The following is a 24,800-nucleotide window of genomic DNA, read 5'->3' as shown; positions in this document are numbered from 1 at the left end:
GCTAAAGGAAAAGGCGGGGGGGGGGGGTTGGGGTTCAGTTTGCAGATAAGATATTGACCTGGTTTGCACGACACAACAGCCCATGGGCTGTGTGGGGTGAGCAGGAGAGAGCAGTGTGCCCGTCACTTCCACCTTTATTTAGCAATCCACAATCGGCTCCTTTGTCGGTTGCTTAGCGTGTCGTCTGAACCTGGACTGCTGGGTTGTTCAGGAGCTAAATAACCCAGTGGTTAATCCATGGTTTGTTGTTGCATGTGGATTGAGGTGCATTAGATGAGGATTCTCCCTCTCAAAAACCATCAGTGCAAGCCCTTCTTTAGGAATTTGACTGGATTTAAAATATATGTGTAAATGAATAAAAAATGGATTAAAGTTCCAGTTGCTAAACAACTTGCTGGCCCCAGTACTTTTTTCAAAGAAGAACAGTACCTTGGGAGATCACAGGTGGACGTGAATAATAATGGGGCAGCATGTGATGCTGTATAACCTACCCCCTTCCCTGCTGCACTGACTGGCTGTTAGACAGACGAAAGGAAAAATATATGTGTGGTTAATGAATATAACTTCCAGTGAAATTTCACCCACCTCTGCATTGTGTGAAATGTCTGGTTTATAGACAGCAATTCTGCTTCTAACCCTTTAATCTATATCACTTGGATATCTCCCATTCCTCTACTCAGCATCTGAATGTAGAAACTGCCTAACAGATAAGTGTTTGGTTTTACTGAGCTCCAATTAATTGAAATATGACTCATTACCACCTGAGCTTTGACATGGAATTGCAGGGGAGAATATAATGACAGAGATAGCATTTGAGCTGTAGGTTCTATTTTACAGGTTTTAATGAGATGTGTAATTGCTCCTAATCAAATGCTCCCCCCCCACCCAGCATTTCTTCAGAGCTGATTTTCCCCAGTTTTTTTAAAGCAAACAACCATTCCTTCCAGCAAAGTAAAAATGATTATTTAAAAATTTAAAGAATGATCTTGACATGCCTGAACCTACTCTTTTCCAGTGGTAATATTTAGACAGACAGCTTCCTCTTCCAAAAAACTGTCTCCACCCTGTCATAAGCAACAGCAAATTTATAAGCTGAAAATAAATCAATAACCAGACTTAATGAATTAAAGATGCTGATGTTTTAAAACGTATCTGAAAAATGGCTAGCTGTTTGTGGTTTATTTCATTGTTGTAAAGAGAGACAGTGGGACTGCGTTTCTGGGAAATGTTTCTGAAGTATTTTGCTTGGTTTAAATAAGCCATAAAAGCATACCGATCTAGGTATATGTAACAGTCATGCAAATACAAATATGGACACACCCGTAGAGGACCATGAAGGTGCAGGTTTTGTTTCCCTAACTTTTCACTTTTCCCTTGCTTTGTTTGGAACTGGTCCTTGCTAGGATGGCTTACATTGGCATGGCATTCCTCTACAGTGAGTCTCTACTTTTTATCTGCCGTCAACACCTGCAATAACCATTAAATGTTACCTATACACCTATGTGTGCACCCACTATGTATTAAAGGTAGGGATGTATGAGAAATTTGTTTCAGTTTGTTTTTGATCAGGAATTACCCAGTTCGCACCTTCCAGACTGAACATGGAGCCAGATGCAATCTGGGGTCAAAGTCCATAAATTTCAGAGCTTGCAATGTGATTCACAGACCTAAAAAATGAGCTTGGCAGCATGCGTACATTTGAAAAATGCACATGAAAAAATGCATACTTTTGGGAAATGTGCACAAATACACTTTAATCAATGGGAGAAGAATGTGTTCATTTCAAAGATGTGCACAATTTATGCATACGTTTGGGAAAATATGCACAAAAATATGCACACATTTTAATGCGAAAAGAATAAAACAATCTCTCAATCTGATACAGAGTCACGTCAGAACGAGCTTCAAGACTGAATTCAGAGAACTTCAGTGAGCTCAGGTTTTGCTGATTTGTACATCCCTAACCATGGGGACAAAAAAAAAGAAAAGAAAGCTACAAAGCTTTAAGTTGTTGTGAGGTCTTTTGTTTGCTACTTCTGGAGTTGATATCAGGATCTGAGCATTCTGTTAGGATTTCTCGGGCTAGGTGGCCAGATGCAAAAGAGGACAAGGCTCCCCCACTTTTAATAACTGTATAGAAGAGGGAATTTCAGCAAGTTTAACTTGCATGACAAACTGTGCCTGCTGAAATTCCCTCTTCTACAGAACCCATAAAGGTGCAAGAGCCCTGCTGTCTTTTGTGCTGGCCACCTTTTCCAGAGCATAATTATTAGTGTGAATGAATTACTAGGGTTTCTGGGACTCAGATGTTGAATAATATTCTTTTGTTGACTCTGAGAGAGGTATGTAGCGTAAGACTGAGAGCCAAAATATATTGAATTTTCATTAAATGCATTTAACCTAGCTGACTTTTGTTACTTCAATAGCAATCGTGGTGGTGGGGAATAGGGTTGGGGCTGCGGCACCCCCATGCAGTGGTTCAGTGGAAATCTCTCCCTCTCCCTCTCTCTCTCTCTCTCTCTCACACACACACACACACACACACAGAGAAAGCTGCTCTTCACCCCAGAATGGAAGGCACCATTGGCAGTTTCTGTCTCAGCTGTTTGAAAGGGAGGGGTGATTTCCATTGGGATCGTCGCGTGGAAGGAAAGGGTTAAACTCCCCTCCTCCATGGCTGCTATTAAGTAACAAAAAACAAATACATTAATTGCATACACTTATTTAAGGTATCATCTAGTTTGGCTATGAGCTGCGAATCAAGTAGTCCTTGGATTTGAATCTTGCTTCTGCCCTTAGACAAGACACTCTCTCTTAGCTTCAGTCCTTGGATTTGAATCTTGCTTCTGCCCTTAGACAAGACACTCTCTCTTAGCTTCAGTCCTTGGATTTGAATCTTGCTTCTGCCCTTAGACAAGACACTCTCTCTTAGCTTCAGTCCTTGGATTTGAATCTTGCTTCTGCCCTTAGACAAGACACTCTCTCTTAGCTTCAGTCCTTGGATTTGAATCTTGCTTCTGCCCTTAGACAAGACACTCTCTCTTAGCTTCAGTCCTTGGATTTGAATCTTGCTTCTGCCCTTAGACAAGACACTCTCTCTTAGCTTCAGTCCTTGGATTTGAATCTTGCTTCTGCCCTTAGACAAGACACTCTCTCTTAGCTTCAGTCCTTGGATTTGAATCTTGCTTCTGCCCTTAGACAAGACACTCTCTCTTAGCTTCAGTCCTTGGATTTGAATCTTGCTTCTGCCCTTAGACAAGACACTCTCTCTTAGCTTCAGTCCTTGGATTTGAATCTTGCTTCTGCCCTTAGACAAGACACTCTCTCTTAGCTTCAGTCCTTGGATTTGAATCTTGCTTCTGCCCTTAGACAAGACACTCTCTCTTAGCTTCAGTCCTTGGATTTGAATCTTGCTTCTGCCCTTATACAAGACACTCTCTCTTAGCTTCAGTCCTTGGATTTGAATCTTGCTTCTGCCCTTAGACAAGACACTCTCTCTTAGCTTCAGTCCTTGGATTTGAATCTTGCTTCTGCCCTTAGACAAGACACTCTCTCTTAGCTTCAGTCCCCTATCTGCAATATGGGGATAATTGTACTGGCCTACCTTGCAGGGTTGTTGTAAGGATTACTAGGAATGTAGTCAAGTGCTTTGAAAACTCAGCAAGTACTATGTAAATGCTAAGTTTTGTTTTTGTTGTGTTGATGAATGGTGGTGGGTTTGAGACAGTCATTTCTACTCCTTTTTCCTTTCAGTCCAGCTATTTCTCACTCCAAGGTCATAAGTGGTTTGGTGGCAAAAGTGTGAGCTATGAAGTTTCCAAATCTAATCTGAGTCATGAACTCACTAGATGGTTTAGGGCTTGGCAGCGTCAGCCTCCCCATCCCACCCTGCCACTACCCTGTGTGTAATAAATGGAGAATAATACTGCCCTACTTTACAGGCTGCTTGTAATAATTAAAGATCTGATGCTCATGAAGTACTTTGAGCACTTGAAATATTCTATATAAATGCTAAATATTTTTTGCAGCTGAGGTGGAACAAGTTGTTCTGCTGAAAATGAGAGCTGCGACAAAGAGCCCCATTTGTCCTTGCCAATACTGCCTTTGGGCACTCAGGCCGGGTGCCCACATTCACCAGGTATCACTACCTGCTGCATGACACTCACCTGCTGGGCTTGCACATACCTAATCTCAGTCCACGTATGTTAGGGTGGGTTGGTTCAGAATCAGAACATCTATCCGTGGAGGTGGAATGCCTAGAAAAGAAGGGCAGAAGCAGAACCAAGAAGTTAGGTCCAGGGATGGGATGGGAGCAACAAATTAGAAGTTGAGGTTAAGGCAGATGTGCACGTGGGAAGCTATGCAGCAGCCACAACTAAGCAAGAGGTCTAGCTGTAATTTGGAGATCTTGGAGTAGATTGAAGAGCTCTAGCCAGTTAGGGTATAGATCACACAGAACCCGTTCTGTGGGTGGGCGGGCTACTGTATTTCCATTACATAGCCTAGCAGAAGTCCATTTCATAGCTTCATCATGCTCTGAATATGGCCATGTGAGTTCTCGGCATTTCCTATTGAGTGATGCCAGATGCTTTGAATTGTAGTGCCACCCAAGTTCCAGAATCCCCAATTTCATCTGAATGGAATAATGATCCCTTAAATCAGTGGTTTTCAAACTTTCACCCTTCAGGAAATCCTTTCCACATTAGTGTATCACCCAATGAACCCCTGTGTGTTGTAGAGGCTGCTGGGGAAGGTTCTAGATTATACATTCAGTTCACACAGGATACTGTCTGGGGCTGTTATCACCCCACATAAATGGATCCTGGAAACCATTCAAACTGACCTTGGGACCATGCGTTGTAGAGGTGGGCTACCTGTTTTTCAGGGAACCCTATCTGCCATTATTGACCTTTTCATTGAGAGACCCTAATATGCTGCTGAGGAACTCTAGGATTCTTGAGAACACAGCTCGAAAACCACTGCCTTCAATCTCTGTCCCCTGCTCACACACTAGCCTGTCCTCTCTCGGATAGTCCTGAATCCTAGCTGCTCTTTGCATATATTTTTCTTCTTTCCATGTCTTCTGGAAGTTTTCATGTTTAAGCTTGGACAATATCGATAGTTCTAACTATAGTATTTCAAAACTTTTCCATACATTATACTCTGAACTCTGAGCCGGGCATATCTGTATCAACATAACAGACTTCCTTTATCTTTAGTGGCGGCATTAAGAATATGCTATGTATGCCAAATGTTTAAGCCACACACAGTGTTTTCTGTGCAACCCTGAGAGCTAGAAACTTGGTTTTAAAAAGTAAAGCTGAGATGGTCAGGATTCCAATGAATGTCTTGTTACAGAGGGCTGACCGTGTCAGTCTGCTGAAGCATAAACAACAGTTTTTTCCCCATTAAATTTTATTTTATTTCAAAATAAAGTAAACAAAACAAAGGCAGCAAAAAGAAGAAAAAGAACATAATAAGTCAAAATCAGTAAAGAAACAAAGGAATTCAGTAATTATAAATCTTAGTCTATAACTGATATGCTTAAGGAACATCTACAGTAAAATGTCCTAAGTAGGAGCACAATACCTAGCTAAAGTAAAAATTCAAGTTATAAAATACACAGTTGCCACAACAGTTTTTAAAGGGCCACAGCACTATCAAATGTATAGTGGCATAAGCTTTCTTGGTCCAGAGCCCATTTTGTCAAATGCAGGATCCAACCTATAAAAGCTTATGCCACAATTAGGGATGGGGAGAAATTAATCTGGTTTGAATTTAATACAAAGTTATCTAATTTCGTACTTCCAAAGAAATACACAAACCAAAACTATTATCCTTCAAAATTTGCACTTCTCCAAGTTTTGCAATAGAGTTCTCCAATCAAAAAGGTGTATGTTAGGGGAAAGTGCACACAAATGTATATATTACTGAAAATTAGGTTTAAAATGCATTATAATCTGAAAGTGCTTGCAAAAATATGTGAATATTAGGCAGAACCATGTGTGAATGGGGAGAAATGCCACAAATGCCTATGAATTTCATGCAAACTTCAGATTGGACACATGAGAACCTGAGATCAACTGAAATTGACAGATTCATCTGTCCCTATCTGTAATTAATTTATTATCCTTTAAGGTACCTCCAGACTTCTTAATGAATACTTTAGAGAGCAATCCCATGGCCCCTAGGTAGGGACTGAAGGGCCATAGGATAGTTTGGATTCCTGGATCCAAGATCGGAGACAGCGCTCTGACCTCGGACCCAAGAGACTGAGCTCCCCTCCCCCTTGCAGCCAGCACACAGAGAACCATGCCAGCTGCCTCCAGGAGCTCGCAAACACAATCTCGGAGAGGAGGGAAAGGGGGCAATTCTGTGGGTGGAGAGGGGAGGAGACCGGGGCAGCTGGCTTATGAGGAATCCTCTGGCTGCCCCCACTTCTTTCCCTCTTGCTCCACAGAGCTTCAGCTAGGCAGGCAAAATTGCCTGTCTAGCAAAAATGAAGGACAAAAGGCGCACAGAGGTGGCAATCGCCTCCACCCTCCTCCTGCCCCTGCATAGGATGCTCAATCAGCCTCCGGGTTCAGAGGGTGACGGGCATCTGGATAGGATTGTGCCCTAAGTCACCTAGATAAAACATTGGTACTTCAGTTATTTGAGAATTTCTATATCTGTTAGCCTGTCTGCAGAAACATCTTGAAGTCACAAACATGTGACCTTAGAAATTTAATTGTGGTATTTGTTATTCCAAATAAGAGAATGTATTGAGAATACATGCTTAATCATTCTAGGACAAAGCCTCCATTTCCCACCCATACAATGCAAGTGGCAATAGATGGCATTGATAGAATTTTGGACAACTGATACATAAATAGTTCGGTGGTTGTTCAGCCTATGTTCAGATGCTCCAACATCTCCAGTTAAAGGATTTTAAATAGTAATGGTGGGAATGAGCTCTCCTGGAGACCCCCAGGAGCTTCTGCCAGTTGGAGAAGAAAGTGCTGAGCTAAATGGACCCAGCCGTCTGACTTTTATATACACTTCTTAAAATGTTGTTTCATGGCTTCTTAATGTTTTCTTTACTTCAGCAAAAAAAGTCTTCTTTTTTCCTGCTTCTACTAAAACCTTCCTTGGCATTGTGTCCCTGCTGCTTTCACACACACACACACACACACACACACCCCGCTTTTTCATGGCACTTGCCAGAATAATTAATCTAAAGTAAATACCACTATCTCTTTAAAACAAACCCTTATCAATCACTAATATAGATTAAAAACACAATATTTACCATTTAGGATTTATTCTCCTGATCACATAACTGGGGATTATTTAACTTTGACTTTGTTTTGTCACCCTGTTGCTTATACAAGGAAGACAGTGAAAATGTGGTGAAAGGTTCACTATGTCATGACTGTTCTCAGTCCTGTTGATGTGAATGGTTGTAACAATCCTCTGTTAATCTGTTTTGCTGCCGATTTGTTAATCTGGAAGAAATCCACACTTTACATACTTACTTAGGTGAGGCCTGACTTCATGGGCCAATTCGCATGATTGTGGCAGCCCACCGTGGCTTATTTAAACCATAGCGGTATGTGGTGCGTGCTGGAAGCCATTTCGAATATTCAAGCCACAGTGGGAAGGCACGGTTGCTTATCATGATCTCTGAACCCAGTGCAGGGTGGGTTGTTGGCATGGTTAACAAACCACCCACAACCCTAAAACAGCCCATGGGTTGTGGGTGATGTGTTAACCATGCCAACAACCCACCTTCGCCAGGTTTGGATGTCACAATTAGACACTACGACCACCTGCCGTCGCTTGAATATTCACAATGGCCACCAGCATACACCACAACCCACCATGGCTTAAATAATGACCACGTGAACCAAGTCACAGAGTAAATGTGTCTAGTTTACACTGGGGGATAACTCAGGGTGTCCACCTATAATAAGTGGTCTTGTGAACACGCTGCTTCACTCCTTCATTTCCTGAGCTTCAGCTACCAGCCCTTCTCCTCCTTGGCCTCTTTCTTCTGCCATTCCCTCTGGTTACTGTGATGTGGTGATGAAGTTAACACTTCTCCTTTCCCCCCCTCCCCAGGTCTGAGAGCAGCCTCTCTAAGTTCACACACCGGTTATCAGTTAAGCAGAAGCAGGAGAAGAGGAGGAAAGCTGAGTATGGCTTGGCTGAGCTGCCCGCCTTCCGTCCCAGGTCTCTGAGCACTGAATGGTAAGAGATGCAGGGTGGGCCCAGGACAGAACAAAGCAAAATTGTGCTCCAGCCATCACCACATTTTGACATTTCTGCTATCGTGCTTTTCCTTGCAACATTTTTCTGCACCAGATTAAGTGTTTTTGGGAGAAAGAAGCCAGTACATTGGAAGCAAACTAGGCTAGAGCCTCTGCTATGAAGGCTATGCTAAGGTTTATTTATTTATTTAAAGTATTCCTGCTTCTCAGGCAAAAAGTCTCCTAGAGTGAATCATGATTCACATGATCAGATATACATGTGATCAGTAAAACAAGACAGTTCCTGCCCATAGGTTTACAATATAAAAAGACACAAGGAAAAAGGGATGGAAAGACGGGGAACATGAAGTCGACTTTTAGCAGGGCTGGCGGAATGGCCTTGCTTTCCTCTCTCATCTCCCTCTGTACAGCCTACTGGAATGCCTGCCAGTGGTGACAGTTGAGGCTGGAGGAGCCTTCGTGGGGGAGGTCTTGCAGCAGGGCTCACCAGTGCATCACCCACGGGTGTAACCCCATAAAAGCACTTCAGATTGCAGAAAAAAAGAGTTCAGTGGGTTGCATTATCAGAATCTTAGCTAAGGGTATGACTTGATGCTGGATACAAACGTACCTGCAGTTCTTGAGCCTGTGCCTGGGGTGTGATTCCATCACATTTTACAACTACAGGCGTACTTACTGTGTTTACACCTATGGTCCTTGTGGGGATCATGTAATGTATGAAGTGGAGATGCACATCTAAATGGGCACATGCCAAAGCCGTTAGTGAGTCCCTGAATGTCTGTGGAATACGTGTCTTCCCTTCGCATGTTCTCCATGGGGAAAAGTAGTATAAACTCTGCAGACTCGCTCTCTGAGGCGAACCACAGAACCAGGAGTAGCAGGCCATACAGTTGAAATCCTAGTCAGAAGCATGCTAAATAAGAGTTGATTCTCAGAACAAGTGAAGCCAAACGCTCAATTTTTCAGTCAATCGCTCCACGTATATAGCATGTGGATCAGCAAAATCATTCACCACAAGCACAAACTGCAGTTTGGCACACCTCTGTTTAGCCCAAACTAAAAAGGATCACGATGGCATGCCAAATTGCAATTTGTGCTTGTGACAGATTGTTCAGATGATACATTTGCCTTCTTAAGATTCAGTCCAGGCTGTAAAATAAAGCAGCTGGCCATGCACAAAAAGCGTCTTCATACAATTAAGATTCAGAGGTTATTATTGCACAGTTCTTATCATGACAGAGCTCTGTCTATACAAACAAGGAATTCTATGGTGTTTCAGCCACACCTCTTGCTAGCTTGGACATTCATATTTGTATTTCGTTTCTCTATGAAATTGCACCAATCAGAAGTAACAGCTCTACTGCTTTTTACATGATCACGTTTTTATAGTCAGTCACTTGTCCAGAAATAAAAGTGTGGCAAATAAACCTTGTTTAAAGGATACACAGATAAACGTGGAAGTGAATTTGTGGATAGTTTTCTCTGGGTAACTGATTCTGTAAATTTCCCCAAGACTGCAGCCAAGATTGGGTTTGATCAGGTCTAGGATGAGGGAAAAGTCCAAAGCAACAGGGCTGGACCCAAGAGGTTACAGTGTGAAACCAGTACAAAACTGGGAATGGAGTAGGAACAGAGCAAGACATCAAGGAGGGGATCAGCACTGGAATAATATGAGTTCAGCAAGGCAGCCATTCATGTATGTTCCCTCACCCTCTTCATTAATGTCTAAAAAACTTACCCACGCTCTTCATTTCCTCAACCTACTGTATATCATTGGCTGCAGCTGCCAGGAGGCAGAGAAGCATAGAATGTTATGACAACAGAACATGGGTAAGTTCTACAAGATGTTAAAGAGGGAAAGTTAAATACACGTCATTGTTTTTTGGCAGCAGCCATGCATTTAATCTAACACCTAGGTTTGTTCTTAGTAGTGCAGATTATATGGACTAATCTGCCAAGGATATTTAAGTATGAAAAATAATCTTCAATACATGGGTAGCATAGATTGCCTTCAGGATCATGCATTTTTACAAGTCTATGGGCCATTAAGAAGGCTGGAGATGTCCTTTACCAATAAAACCCCTACATCTCTGAGAGTGAGAACACCCCTCCTGACTTTTACACATGTGGATGCATTAATTTGCTCAAATGTATGCATAATTAAGAATTTCACCTTGTTTAACATTGCAGTAGGCAAATGGGGAAGAAAAAAAGGCAAACTGGTTTTAAAACTGGCTGGATGGCATCCGTGCTTGTGAATGTGTGAGACATACTCTGGGAATTAGACACACAAGAAAACTTTGGAGGTCTTGCTGCAGTCAGTACAGTTATTCCTGTTTGCCCTGTTAATCTGTGAATTTATCTCTGGCCTGGGCAGAGAGTACGCTCTGGGGCTCACATGGGAGGCAAGTGATGAGCGCTAACTATATAGGATAGATGCAGTGTCAGGCAAAACTTTTAATGAAGATACTTATTACAAGCCAAACTTTCCATGGCAGAGTCTAACTATAAAGCAGGGGACTTCCAGGTATTGCCAGTCATTTATACACCACTGTACCTTGGTGGGGGGATGAAGACCTGTTGGAGGCGCCATTGCTGTTAAACGTCTCCTTTCAAAACCTTGCATTCCTTGAGTGCCAGTGGCAGAATAAGATGCCGAATGTACATAAGGCACTTCATTGGCAGCTTCTTCAGCCAAACCCCATATTTAGGCTCCTCCCAGCCCATTCCCCTCCACCTCTGTTGCCAAATGTGGAGGACATCATTATAACTGACAGCTCATACGAAACCTGCCATACACACCTCATATAAAATTGAGCAGGGTGTGGTATCAAGAAGCAGTGAAGCATTGTGGTTAGAGCACTGAACTACGAGCCACTGGTTTGGGAAATAAAAACTAAAAATCCTGTCACCCCAACTAGCCACAACGGAGTCCAGTTGTTCCAACCACCTTGCCACAGGGATTTGACAAGAAGAAGGAAGGTGTTTGCTAGAACGAGATGTTGCCATTTGCAGTAGTATGTTTCAGTACACAATATTGGTATTTGTAAATGTTACATGGAAAGAGAGCTGATATCAGTAGGACAAGTTTTGAGTGTTAACATAATATTTAACTCAATGATAGGGTTCACAAAAACCCTTATGCAATTTAGCATGTTTACAAGCATGTGCCATGGCCTGCTGTTCATTGTCCATTCTGTCAGGCCAGGTAGTTCCTTGATTTTTTTTTTTTAGCTTAATGACTGTTGAAAATTACAATCATTTTTGGAAATGAGCTTTGGAAGTGTATCTAAGGTGCCATGCTCTGGAGAAAGAGGTGGTGTGAGGCTAAGTATTAGAAATCGGAGCAGGTGCATTTTGGGGGGTGTGGGTTGTGCTCTGCTTGCTTCAGACTTTGCTCCCTAGCTGACACACATACAGCCTTCAGAGTGAATGCTGATGTATTCCTCTTTGCCTGTCACCCCTGTGGTTCAGGCCGGCTGTCGGCTTGATGTATTTACCTCTGAGTACCTTGCATATATATTTGATCAAACTTTTTTTGTTTCTTTTAAACACACACACATACACACACCAATCCTTTTTTTAACACTTGCTCCCAGAAGGGGGGTGGTGGCAGTGGTGGCGGCAGCTTTGGGATTGACAGAAGGAGCAGCCAAAAAGTGTTGTGCAGAGCCCCTTTAGCTGCAGACCTGAAGAACATGTTTCCCCTGAGCTTGATCTGCAGGAGAATATGGCACATGTTTCCAAAATGCAGTCGGTGTTCTTCCACAGCCATCTCATTGCTAAAATGTGCACATGTATAGCAGCAAATCAATAAAACTAATAAGGTGGTGATTGGTATTATAATATCACTTATCCTTTCTTAAAACTCAGCCTTGGTACTTGGCAATCACAATAGTGAAATATGTGTGTGTGTATTTTATTTTGTGATAGATAGATAGATAGATAGATAGATAGATAGATAGATAGATAGATATTATATATATATAGGCTCCCACCCCACCAGCTCTTTGGGAAAGGTGGGAGGCCTATAAAGGATCTATTCACTAACCACTTATATTAGGATAGTCCCCACTGGAGTCAAAGGGACTGTACCAGCGTAAGTGGTCCATGACTCACTTCCTAAGCCATTCATGCTGCTTTCAAAAATGTTACTCAGTTAATTTCTTCTATAGACCCCTTCACGGAAACAATTCATGCATTAAATGTTGCCCTGCTCTCTTAGGTGGATTAAGTGTTTCTCTGCTTATTTCCCAGGTGGGGAAATGTAGACGTACAGAGCTGGAGGCTGTTAATTTTGACAGCTAAAAATGATACACCCAGGGCCTAGTATTCAGAGGTACTGAACACTTATGGCACCAAATGAAATCCACGGAAGTAGAGAATTTCAGTAATTGTGAAGACCCCAAAGCTCAAGATTTCCCAGATAAGACTAGATTTTGTAGACTCAAGTGAACATCCAACAAATGTATCTGAATCTCTTCTGTATGGACTGTTCCCCATGTTATGATGCTAAGTTCGACCTACACATATAGCAGGATGAGGAGACAGAATCCTGATGTGGATGCTACCACTTCATAGATGCTACCACTTCATATTGCAGTTGGGAGGGGCTCACCATTTTTCCAGTGCTCTCTCATGTTAACCCAATTCCCTCAAGTAGAAAGCTAGCATAATTGGAACAGTGATTCTAGTTCAAACCCCACTCTTTTCCCCCTTGTTTTCTACTTGCAGAGAATATGTATATGCATATGTATACGTATGTGTCTGTTTAGGGGAGCATTAAAATGTCATCTACCACCTGTAGTCTATTTCTACCATTCCATTCTGCTACATATATAGACCAGGTCAAAGACACACAAATGACAAATAATGGTGTGTGAGAGTAAGCATGTTTTGGAATATGGGAGTGTCTCAGTTTACCTGTGTCTGTTTTGTGAGATGCTGTTCTAAACCCACCCTGCATTACTGTTGAAGTCACATGGGAATACATTGTGCACACCTCTGACATGAGTACGACATCCAGAGAAATTCTCATACTGAAAAATATATGAATGCAGATTTCCTAACTAGCTGTCCAGCTACTTCCAGCCTAACCTTTCTGAAGATAGCTACTGAGTGATATTTGCCCAGCTTCAGGCACATTTGAATGCTGTGCATTGTCTGGATCCATTTTCTGGAGGTGAGAAATGACAGATCATCAGTGATCTTCCCCTTGAGAACAATATGGGCAATTACACCTTGTTGATGTTTTTAACCTTTTTGTGACCTTTCATACCATTGATCATGATGTATTAGGAAACTGACTGTGGGATTGAGCAAGCATTTGTGGGATTGCTCTAGAGGTGATTTGCTTGTTTTTAGCAGGAGGGCTGTGATGAGCATATTCTGTTCTGCCTCTGTCACGGCAAAGGCTTAGCATTCTTGGGCACTGGTGAAGCCTGGATTACAGGGCATCATCTATGGATCCAGTTTTCAGCAAGATCTTGAGGAAGTCAGGTTTCCCAGGGAGGCAGGAATGGGAATAGGACAGCACCATGGAGAGCCCAAAGTGGTGCTGGTGCTGGAAGCCAGATAGGCTTGTCTGTATGCTGCTCCAACAAGCAGCAGATCGTGACTGAACCTTAAGTAGGGGATTGGCGTTCTTTAGGCTGGATAGCCCCACCTCCACACTAAGTCTTCTCCTCTTAGAGGGGCCTGGTCTGTTTTAGCAACCTTGGGCTGCAACAGTATGTGGGTGGCTGTGGTGTGTCTTCATGGTTTGAGTCCCCAGAGTCCGAGGACAGCAGTGCAGCCTACCCTGGATGCAGGGGGACAGGACTTCTTGGGGAATTGGGTTCTGAGGAGGTAGAAGCCTTGTGATGCATTTCTGTAACCAAGTCCATTCCCTGAACCAGTAACTTCTGAGTACAAGAGTTAAGGGCCTTGGACCATGATAGCAATTGCATATCTTCCTTCTGGGATCTTTTCTGTAGCGACCCATAGAGTTCTGTTAATCTTTCCACACCCTCCTTTCAATCCATGTATGAAGCAGCTTGGTTTGGAGTTTGTTGTCAGTGTTCAGTGTGCTGACACTACACTGGCTTTGCATTTGCAGGCACAACTTAAGACGGTGATTTTGATTTATTTGTTGTAACGTTTTTATTACTGTGAATACATAATGGATTTTTCTTCTTGTATTTAAAAGATTTCTTCAATTGGAAAATGTTCAGTGTGACTTTCAAAATAGCATTAAAAAGTAATATAAAACAAAAGCAATAAAATTGGTTTAGAAATGAACAACTAACATACTAAACACAGCAGCATCATATTAATGAGGTTCTGGGGATCAGGCAGCATAAAAAGCAAACATATATGCAAAACACTGTAACAGTCTTTGTGAAGACTGGGAAAGAAGGAGTTAAGTGAGCCTCCTGAGGGAGGGAGTTCCTGAGCCTAGGCACCATAACTAGGGATGTCGGAGAAATCCATTTGTGGGGTGGAGTCCAACAAGTTTTCCTAGGTTCAGCCCGGACTTTGGTCCAGTTCCCACTACAGCACCCAACTCAGTCTGCAGTGAGTCAGACCAGTTCACAGATTTTCTGGGCATTTTGCACCCCGCCCCACGCCCCCCAGGCAGGTGCTGCAGTTTGCTCAAATTACAGATGAATTCGTGCAAATTTGACCTTAATTTGTGCAAATTGCTCAGAAATTTGCACAAATTGCAGAACCTGTGGGAGAAAAATGCACAAAAACGTTCCCAAAGTTCAGGGAAAAGCCTGCAGCTCAGTTCACAAATGTAAATCAAGTTGTACACACCATGGATTTTTCCATTTGTTCATTGGGTTAAGAAGAGATGTGAACCTGGGCATCCCACCCCAAATCCCACACTCCGGCATTTCACTGCACTAGCCTTCCTCAACCTGGTGCCCTCCAGATGTTTTGGACTTCAAAACATCCCACCAGTTCCAACCACCATGGCCAATGGTCAGAAATGCTGGGTGCTGTAGTCCAAAGTATCAAGAGGACACTAAGGTGGGGAAGGCTGCACTACGGTAATAATTGTAATGTGGGAGGTGGCCCCCAGAAAAGCTCTGGCTTGCGCATCTTGGGTAGAAGGTAGCATCTTATATAGAATCCAGAAATAGAGCCCCAAAGGAGAACAGACACTTCACTCTAATCAGCTCTCTCAAGCTCTCAAAGCTAGCCAATAGCGAAGGCATCAACCCACCACCTTTTCTAGCCTGTGCCCAGTTGAAGTGGAACATTAAAAGGTGCTTGTCCCTTCTGGGGTACAGTGACTTATTTAGCTAGTGCAGCACACATTTATGTACTCTGAAAAGTGAGGGAAACAACTTTTTCTTTCCCTCCAAAGTTTAGCACTAACTATACACTATGTCTGCTGAATTCCTCTTGTAAAAAAATAAAAATAAAATAAAATTGGGGAAAGTGGCAGGGAGAGACTTGAAGTATTGAGAAAACACTTATTTCATTCATATGATATTTACTAAAATAAGTACTTCATTATTAGACTTTTCTTAGGTGTATTTTTTTCTAAAAGCTGGTGCCACAAAGTCCTCACTGTTAGGGACCTATGAATGCGCTGTACCATCTCAGACCATTGGTCCTTCCAGTGTTCTTGGATCTTACCTTTGGCAAAGGCTGAAACATAAATTTCCAGACGCCAAGTATTCAAGCTGGTTGCTAGACAGATGTGTAGGAAGATAGACAAGGGGGGAGGTGCCCATTTTGTGTGTGTGTTCTACAAAAGTTGTGAAGGTAATGTGTCCCCACCACAACATTCTCTCTCTCACTCTTATCTCCCAGGTTCAGGGCTTGCTGAATCTCTGCTTTTCAAGAAGATCCAGTGTGTGACTGGGAAGGTTATTTGGATTTTGCAATCACAATTAAGTGATCAGGGAGGCAAGTGCGGGAAGTCCTGTGAAAAATGTTTAGTCATTGTCTCCACAAAAAAAGTTTCACCTTAGGAGAAGTTTGAACCAGTGGTAGAATAAGTTCTTGTTTTGTTATATTAATGGCTTGTTTGGGTGTTTCTTACATTGATTAGTGATAGTGGTACAGCTAGCCTTGTGATATAGCTGCAAATGATGTGTGCATTAAGCATTAGGTCATGCTTGTAAATAGATTTTGTGGTGGTACTTATTTTTTATTCCATACATCTTTCTCCCGCTGTTCCTCCAAGGAACTTGCCCACATGGTTCTTCCCCACCCATTTAATCATCACAACAACTCTATGAAATAGATTAGGCCAAGAGGTAGTGACTGGCCTAGGGCCACCCAGTGAACTTTGTGGCTGAACTTTGTGACTTGGAATCCAGGTGTTTCTAGTCCAACTCTCGAATTGCTGCATCACACTCATATGCTTTGGGTTTTGTGAATGTGAACACTCAGGGATTGTTATTTTATGCCCCCAACTTTCCAACATTTGCATTTTTTTTGCATGGTGAATGAAGTTGCCTGCAACCAGAGGGAACCAGCAAGGTAGGGATGGGTGAGAAATTCATTTGGTTTGCATTTTAATGTGAACTTACCAAATTCGCACCTCCCAAACCTATATACAACCCAGAACACAATAATACAATGATATTCCTAATGTTGCGATGCAGTTCACAAACCAAAAAATGCACACAAAAGTGCATATAACAGAGAAATGTGAGCACAAAGTGCATATATTAGGGGAAAGTGCACACACAAATGCATTATATTAGGGGGGAAATGCTTGCATACATGCAAAAACAAGTACATTAGGAGAAATGTGCATGAAAATACACAAAACATTTCTGTGCTGATTATTTCTAAGTCACAAATTGATGCAGAAGTGGAATAAAATATGCTTAATGTTGGAAAAATGAAAAACTGAATGCAATCGAATGTGACAGATTCATCCATCTCATGTGGCCCTTAGCACATGAATGCCTCTTCCTCAATGCCAACTATGGAAGCAGAGAAGGTCCTCCTTTCTCTGTCAGGATGATAGACTGCTTCTTGTATCAGGTAGGCAGTTTCTGCAAGGCAGAAGGAAAACTACACATTGCTTCTCATCCCCCAGGACCTCAGCATTAATTTACTTATTTAACTAGTTTGTATATGGCACTTCAATGTAAAGTTACTAGGGTGGTTCACATAATAAAACAAGTTAATAATAATGCAATAGAATATCATCCATCCATAAAAGAGGATGCAGCAGTAGAAGAATCAAATGTTTAAACTCTCTTAAGTGGGAAAATGAAAAGGGCCTTTGCCTGGCAACAAAAAGTCATTCGGGCTCCACCACAAAGGGGGCTCTTCCCCTGGTCACTATCCACCATACCTTTTATGGAGGAACACCTGAAGAGGGGCCTCCAAAGGTGATCTCGGTGCAGGGTCAAATAGTTGTGAAAACAGACATTCCTTCTGCTGCAGAAACAAAGAAGGAAATGGTATGCCAGAGTTGTTTCCTCCTCTGTAATGGCCCTTAGCTGCCACTGGTTGGGAGGGCAGGAATGTTGCTTGTATTTTACCCTCTATCTCAAGAGACTCAGTGCAGAAGGTTTGACAGAATGTGTAACAGAACTTATTAAAGAACAGTTGCCATGTCTCTTGCAGCTGAGCTATTCTTAGCATTTATATCAGTTGTAACAATGTGAGTTGAAAAACTAGGGTAGATGTTTTCTACCCTATTCATGCAGTGATTGTAGCAGAAAGCCATGCCTACTAGTATATCTTCTGCCAGCACCATTGACCAGGTTTGCATGATCACCGCAGCCCACTATGGCTTATTTAAGCCATGGTGGGTTGCACTGCATGCCAGGCAACTTTTGAATATTTAAGCCACAATCACAGCTTGTCGTATCATCCAAACCTGGCAAGGGTGGGTTGTTGGTGTGGTTAACAAACCACCCAGAACCCATGGGCTGTTTTAGGGTTGTGGGTGGTTTGTTAACCACACTAACAGTGCACCCTTGCCAGGTTCGGATGACACGACAAGCTGCAGTCACAGCTTGAATATTCAAATTAGCCACCTGTGCCACAGCCCACCATGGCTTATATAAGCCACGTTGAGCTGCTTGATCGTGCAAACCAGCCCACTTTCTACATCAGGTTTCTGACACCCCTGTGTCAGAACAAACTAGCCCCAAAAGGAAAGCGTAGACCAGAACAAGCTGATCCATCTTCTTCCAGTCAGTTAAGGGTCAGCAAGCACATGTCTGAGCTCTCCAATGAATCCATCAAGAAAACCAAATAATATCCGTAATTCCTGATGCATTTCAGATAAAACAAGAAATTGGTATATACCTGTTGTTTAATTCCCCTCTTGCAAGGAAGCCAGTTTACTCCCTAGAACTATTTCACGCATCTCCCCAATATTCATACACAGCAATGGAAGCTATGAGTTTGGTTGATAGCCAGTGTGGTATACCGGTTAGAGTGTTGAACTCGGGGTCTAGCCACCAGTCAGTCATGAAGCTCACTGGGTAACTCTGGTCCAGTCACTGACTTTGGGCCAGCCTACCCTACCTCACAGGGTTGTTGTAAGGATAACATGTAGAGGGTCATGTATGCCACCTTGGGCTCCTTGGAGGAAAGGCAGGATATAAATGGATATAGCCCACCCCAGTGATGTAGAGGAATTTGAATAAAAGGAGAAAAATTAAAGGGGCGGGGCGGGGCTCAGAACAACCCAGAAAGAATTAAGTGCAAGCTTTATCAAGGTATGTGTGTGTGTGATATTTTCCAGGTGATTAAAATATGTTTTGTTGTTTTGTGCTATATTGCTGCAAGCCCTGATCCAACAGGATAATATCCTATGCCCTTGTTGCAGGAGTGTGTGAGTTACCTTGTTGCAAGATAGCTATGTCACTATTTGCAGCTTTAAAAGGGGGGTTGGGGGGGAGAAGCAGAGTTGGATGAGTGCTCCAATGCTTCCTTTTCATATCATTAGAATGCATGACTAGGAAGGGAAACATTTTAAAAGAAGTGTTGTGTAGAAATGTGCAGAGAGGGAGGGGGTAGCTTGGCTGACTTTAGTGCTTCTGGTGTTCAGGCTGCCCACTTCTGTGATGCATAGAGGAGATGAATGGGACAGGCATGGGGTGGGGTGGGGGGGAACTGGTCATTCTTTAAACTTCTTTAAACCCTCTCCCAGAAGTTTAAACATTAAACTTCTGGGAGAAGGTTTGGGTGTTGTCAGTACACTGATGACACACAGCTCTAGTTCTCCTTTTCATCAAATCTAGGTGAAGCAGTGATGCCTCTGAATGCATTCCTAGGCTTTGCAATGGAGTGGATGAGGGAGGAACAAACTGAAGCTCAACCCAGATAAGAGATAATTGCTTGTATCAGGTGGTTTATTGACCCAGAGAGTTGTAAATTCTAGATGGGGTCCAGTTAGCCCTGAAAAATTAGCTTTGCAACTTGAGTACTCTTGGATCCAACATTGCTCCTTCATTCCTAGGTGGCTGGGCCAGCTAGCTCCTGTGACCAGCTGCACCCCTTTTTGGAGATCAAGGACCTCACAATTGCATTGCTATGTCCTGGTAATTTTTCCACTTTACTACTGTAACATGCTTTATGTAGAGCTGCCCTTGGAGACATTTCAGAAACTTCAGCTGGTCCAGAATACAGCATCATGACTACTGCCGGGAGGCTTCTTGCATGGAGCATATTGCACCAGTACTATCAGGGCTGGCCCTACCATTAGGCAGGGTGAGGCAGTCACCTCAGGCAGCAGATGCTAGGATGAAGCAGCAAGGTGTTCAAGGAGAGAACTAAGAACTATGTGCCATGCAGCCTACTCTGCACCCCCCATGTTAGCCTGCTGCCTTCAAGTTCAGTGGAGAACCTTGTCCCATCATTAGTGTTGAAGACAGATTCATCTGCCAGTCCAGTCAGCTTTTGTACATGGAATGGGAGGGGGCTCCATCTTGCCCTTTGCCTCAGGCAGCAAAATGTGTGAGCCAGCCCTGAGTACTCTTATAGCTTCAAGGGTTAGCAACAAGGCTAAGTTCAGTGTGCTGGTTTTAACCGTTAAAGTAAAGTCATTCACGGCCTGAATCTGGGATATGTGGGAATACCGTCTCCCACTAATTTCCAATGATTTCAGATCCCTTTGGCAGATGACACCACAAACAGAGGTAAGATTGGCACTTTCCAGGAATAGCACCCTCTGTAGAATTCCCTCAGGAGGGAGACCCTCCAGATCTCTTCCACTGGCTTTTTTTTAAGTAGTAAACATTTATTTGATCAGGCATTTGGGGCATATGCTGTTGAGTTAAAGTGTTTAAAGTGTTGATTTGTTGGTTTTACTGTAATTTTCAATGTTTGTTTGTTTGTTTATTTAGGGGTGTTTTTACCCCACTCTTCAGCCGAAAAAGGCTCCCAGAGTGGCTTACGAAGATGAATATTAAGACAGTCCCTGCCCTCGAGCTTATAATCTAAAAGACATGACACAAAAGGAAAAGGGATTGGGAGGGAGGAGGGGAAGGAAAGCAAATACACCAATGACTGATGTATAGGACCAGGTTGGTCTCCCCCCTGTGATGATGTTCATCCTGGGAGGCAGGAGGTGCAGCCCCCCAGTGGCCCTTGGTTCTCTAGCCGATGGATGAGGCCAGAGTCTGCAGTCCCAAGGAACTGTCAGTTGAAGCTGCATGTCCTTTCTAGCAGGGAGGGGTGGAGTGAACTCCCTGCAGCTCCTCCCTCTCTGGCTGATGTATAGGACCAGGTTGGTCTCCCCCTGCGATGATGTTCATCCTGTAATTTTATTGTTTCAAAATGTGTTGTTAATAGGGCCAAGCTGAAGTATTTTGGACCAAGATTTCAAGGCGATGTTGTGGGGCTATAGGACACAAAATGCCTTCGAGTTCCTCACCAAATGTACCCTTAATTTGTTCTTTCTTTAGCTGCTTGCAGCTGCAGAAGCAGGCAGTGCTACATAGCAGCTCCAGAAGATAGAGAGAGTTACCTGCTTGACTAGCAGCCAGGTAACTATCACTGTCTTCCCAGGGCTGAGCTGCAGCTGCTTACAGCACAGTGCCAGAATATAGGGAGAGTTACTTGCTTGCCTAGGCAATGAAGCAACACTCTTTATCATCCCAGAAGCTGACAGCATAGTGCAGGAAGAAAGGGAAGCATTCCTGTGTTGCCTAGGCAACTAAGGGTCTCATTCTCTTCCCCATGTCAGGCCACAGTGGACAAACGTGGCCCATGCTCATAGCCCTCCCTTGAAGAATCCATATATCCAAGGTGGCAGCTTCACATCCTACAGATGAGGCTGCGAAGGTACAACTTATGTGTTGGCTCAGCCTTAGTTGTTAGTCTTTGTAGGGCTTGTAGGTCAAAACATGGGATACAGATTGAAACTATTGCAACAGTAATGACATTCAGCCAATAACAAATTCGAGCATGAAGCATTTGTGTATACCGTATACAACACTGAAATCAAAATGTCTATAAATAGACCATGCAGAAAAGAATTAAATTCCCCACATTTGAAATATAGCACATCCGTTTCTGAGAAAATGCATTGCGTCCTTAGCAAAAGCACAGCCTTGAGGGAAGATATCTGAACTGTAGGTGAAAACTGTGTTTTAGTTGTACTAAAAATTTATTGCGCATAATAGTACAAAGGAAGCCTTGGCCCAAACGAAAGGTTGCAAAGGAGAACAAATAGGAGATTCCTTGAACGTACTATGCCTCTGGAGTATGGGATGATGTTTGGATTGAACCTCTGACAACAGTAAAAGGCTTAACATCAGCTACACTTTCCAAAGTCACCTCACCTAGGATCCTGTTTTACCTTAATAGGAACTGAATATTGTAATTGCTTGGGCAGCTTTACAAATCCCAGCCACTCTTGGTGCAAACTGTATCTCCTCTGGAATTCTTTGCACAATTCTCCAACTAGGTCAAATTCGGCAGTGCCTCCCCCAGCACAGAGGAATGGACTGAAATGAAAGTGCTTTATGTTGGCTGGGGAGGGGGTGAATTAAGCCATTGCTCAGGAACAATAGCCAAGATATGGGGTCATTTGTTCTGGTGTTTCAGCAGCTTTGCATGATTTATGGGATGTTTTTGTTCTTTTGCTTGTCGCTGTTCTAATGTACCCCCCGCCCCTCCACCCTCTCTGTTTTCCTTCTCCACCACCCCCTTCCCCCCCTCACAATTCCCCTAATAACTCTGGAGTCTCTCTGCCTTATGAAGTAATGGTATCTGTGACTTATTGAATTAACTGTATGGAATTGAGCTTTGACACTGTCCTTGTGGTCTGCTGAAGCTTGTGATGCTATCCTGTATAAGCAGAGCTTGCCAAAATGCTAAACAAACAGCAGGGCCTGATCCTGAAAATTTGGTAACATGGTTCAGGATTGGGTTGGTTGAAACTTGGTTTCCATTACACAGAAATACGTGGATGGGCTGGACTCTAGAAAGCAAAGTGGCCAATAAATCAATATATATGGATGTCTCATCTTCCCTGACTCGAGCTTCTCTCCAAAAGGCTGATCTCTTGTTCAAAGCAGGGATATTGTTTACCAGCCCTTCCTCGTATCACCTTTAAGTTTTTAGCCAACTGGAAAGCCTGTGATCTGTTGACAATACATCAAAATATTGGATGGGAAGTCCAGACAGAATCACCCTGTTCTGTTCTTTCTTGATCCCCCCTGAGATATCCTTTTCTTAAATACATATTATTGTATGCCACGCTTAGTTCTGTGAGACTGATGAGGAATTATAGGATCACCATCTCCTTTAATTCTCTCTACACTAGGGCAAAGTCATACTATAGCCCTGCAGACTTTAAAGATACCTTCTCTGTGTTATTGACAGTGCTGTAGCCCCTGGAGCGAGAGAGCATAGAGATTACAAACAGGATCAGTTCTCACTAGTAAAAGATTTGTCGTTAGTAAAAGATTTGGAATTAGGTTAAGAATGCCCCCCTTTTTCCTGCACTGACAGGTATTTGCACAAGAAAATATTGCATTGGGACCACAGCTTCTGCACTGCTCTTTGACCTCAGGAACATGCACATTGGGGGCTATCAGTTTGCAAATGGCAAATGGCAAGCGGGGAAAGTATTACTGGGGTGGGCAACTGGTGGCCCTCCAGATGTTTTGGCCTGCAACTCGCATCAGCCCTGGCCAGCATAGCCAACGGTGTGGGGTTATGAGAGTTGTAGGCCAAAAGTTCCTCACTTCTGGGTTAGGTGCTCCCACATCCCCCACCACTTCTTTCCCAGTTGCCCTCTCTAAAAGCAGCCTTTCAAAAAAACTAGGCTTTAGTATTCATGGACATGTTAACTCCTAAGTGTCCTGGAATACCATGGAAAGTCAGCTATACTTATCCCACAGATGACTTGTCAATTGCATGAAATAATAGGTATCCATATAAGAGGAAGCATCCTGCAAGCCTCAGATGTGTGGGAAGAATAATCTGACTCCTACATACCAACAGCCTGGGCATACTTGAAGAGTAGATGCAGAAGCTTGCCTCCAGCCCTGTCCCTGTACAAAGTGACACCCCCTCCTCCAGTTATCTTATGCTGATAACTGTGTGGAGCTAGGTAATTTGAAGGCTCCATTCAGCTTGGTGATTATTATGCACAAGAAATGTTTTCCAAAGGTTTGGTCACCGTAGAGGCAAATGCTCTGAGCCAGTCCCACATGGCTCTTGCCAAGGAATTAATGAGAAAACTACCTTGTAGTGGGACATGCTATATGAATCTGACCTTTCTCAAGTCTACATTAAGATTTGTGGGGCCTCTGGAGTGTGCAGATGGAGCTAAATTATGATGAGTTTTTGTATCTGCAGAGTGGAATGTTACCCTTGTGGAAAGAAACTTAAACCCAATCCACCAATAGAAGCCAACTTGTGTCATTGTCAGCTTGAAACAAAATGGGTGTGGGGCGCTGCCGCTCCTGCTCCATATGTAAGCTGTTCGTGTGAGTGTCTTCCTTCAGTGTTGTTTTGAGAAAATTAAAGCCCAAAATTGCAATTCACACAAAGATGTTTCAGTGGCATAGATAGAAATGTTAGTGGTAGTTAATCTGGATTAATTAAAACAGAGTTCAGGAGAATTATTCTGTATATGATGTACACAAACACTGTTTCTTGAACCGAAGCATAGAGCTCTGTATTTCCTGGTGTTTCACATTTCTTTAAACACCAAGCTCAGTGTATTTTGTAATATCCATACAAGGGATATGGTATATCCCTTCATTGTAGGAAACTGCAAATTCTAACATTTCAAAACTACTCAAGATGCCCAACTGCTGTTAGACCTTTGAAAACAGCTCACTCGCTCATCACTCTTCATTGTGGTCCGTGCACTCACTTTCTGCAACCTGAGTACCAATTTCTATCTGTCAAATGATAGCGGATATGCAGAGAGGCCAGCACTTAACAATTTCTTTCTCATTTCCCCAGAAGAAAATAAGAATCACTTTTGTTTGTCATTTGAGTCCAGCAGGAGAAAATGGGCCATCTGGGAAAATAACAGATCAAAATAATGACTATTTTCAAGGCGAATATTTTCCAGGTTCTCAGTGTTTAGAAGTTGGAGTCCGTTCCGGG

At 42.9% G+C, this 24,800-nt stretch overlaps 1 protein-coding gene across 1 annotated transcript in view; it reads left to right on the top strand.

Moving 5' to 3' along the window:
• Nucleotides 1–24,800, top strand: part of LOC146336684 (ankyrin repeat and fibronectin type-III domain-containing protein 1-like) — a 524,472-nt gene that overhangs the window by 423,931 nt on the left and 75,741 nt on the right. The window contains exon 8 of the mRNA XM_084818734.1: nt 8,104–8,232. Within this exon, the coding sequence (XP_084674860.1) occupies nt 8,104–8,232 (129 nt within the window). The remainder of the gene's footprint in view (nt 1–8,103; nt 8,233–24,800) is intronic.

This window comes from Heloderma suspectum, chromosome 12 (genome assembly GCF_057233095.1).
Source record: "Heloderma suspectum isolate Gila_16-S chromosome 12, 16-S_ref, whole genome shotgun sequence".
In the NCBI taxonomy this organism is placed as follows: Eukaryota; Metazoa; Chordata; class Lepidosauria; order Squamata; family Helodermatidae; genus Heloderma; species Heloderma suspectum.
This window is presented reverse-complemented; position numbering and strand designations above follow the sequence as displayed.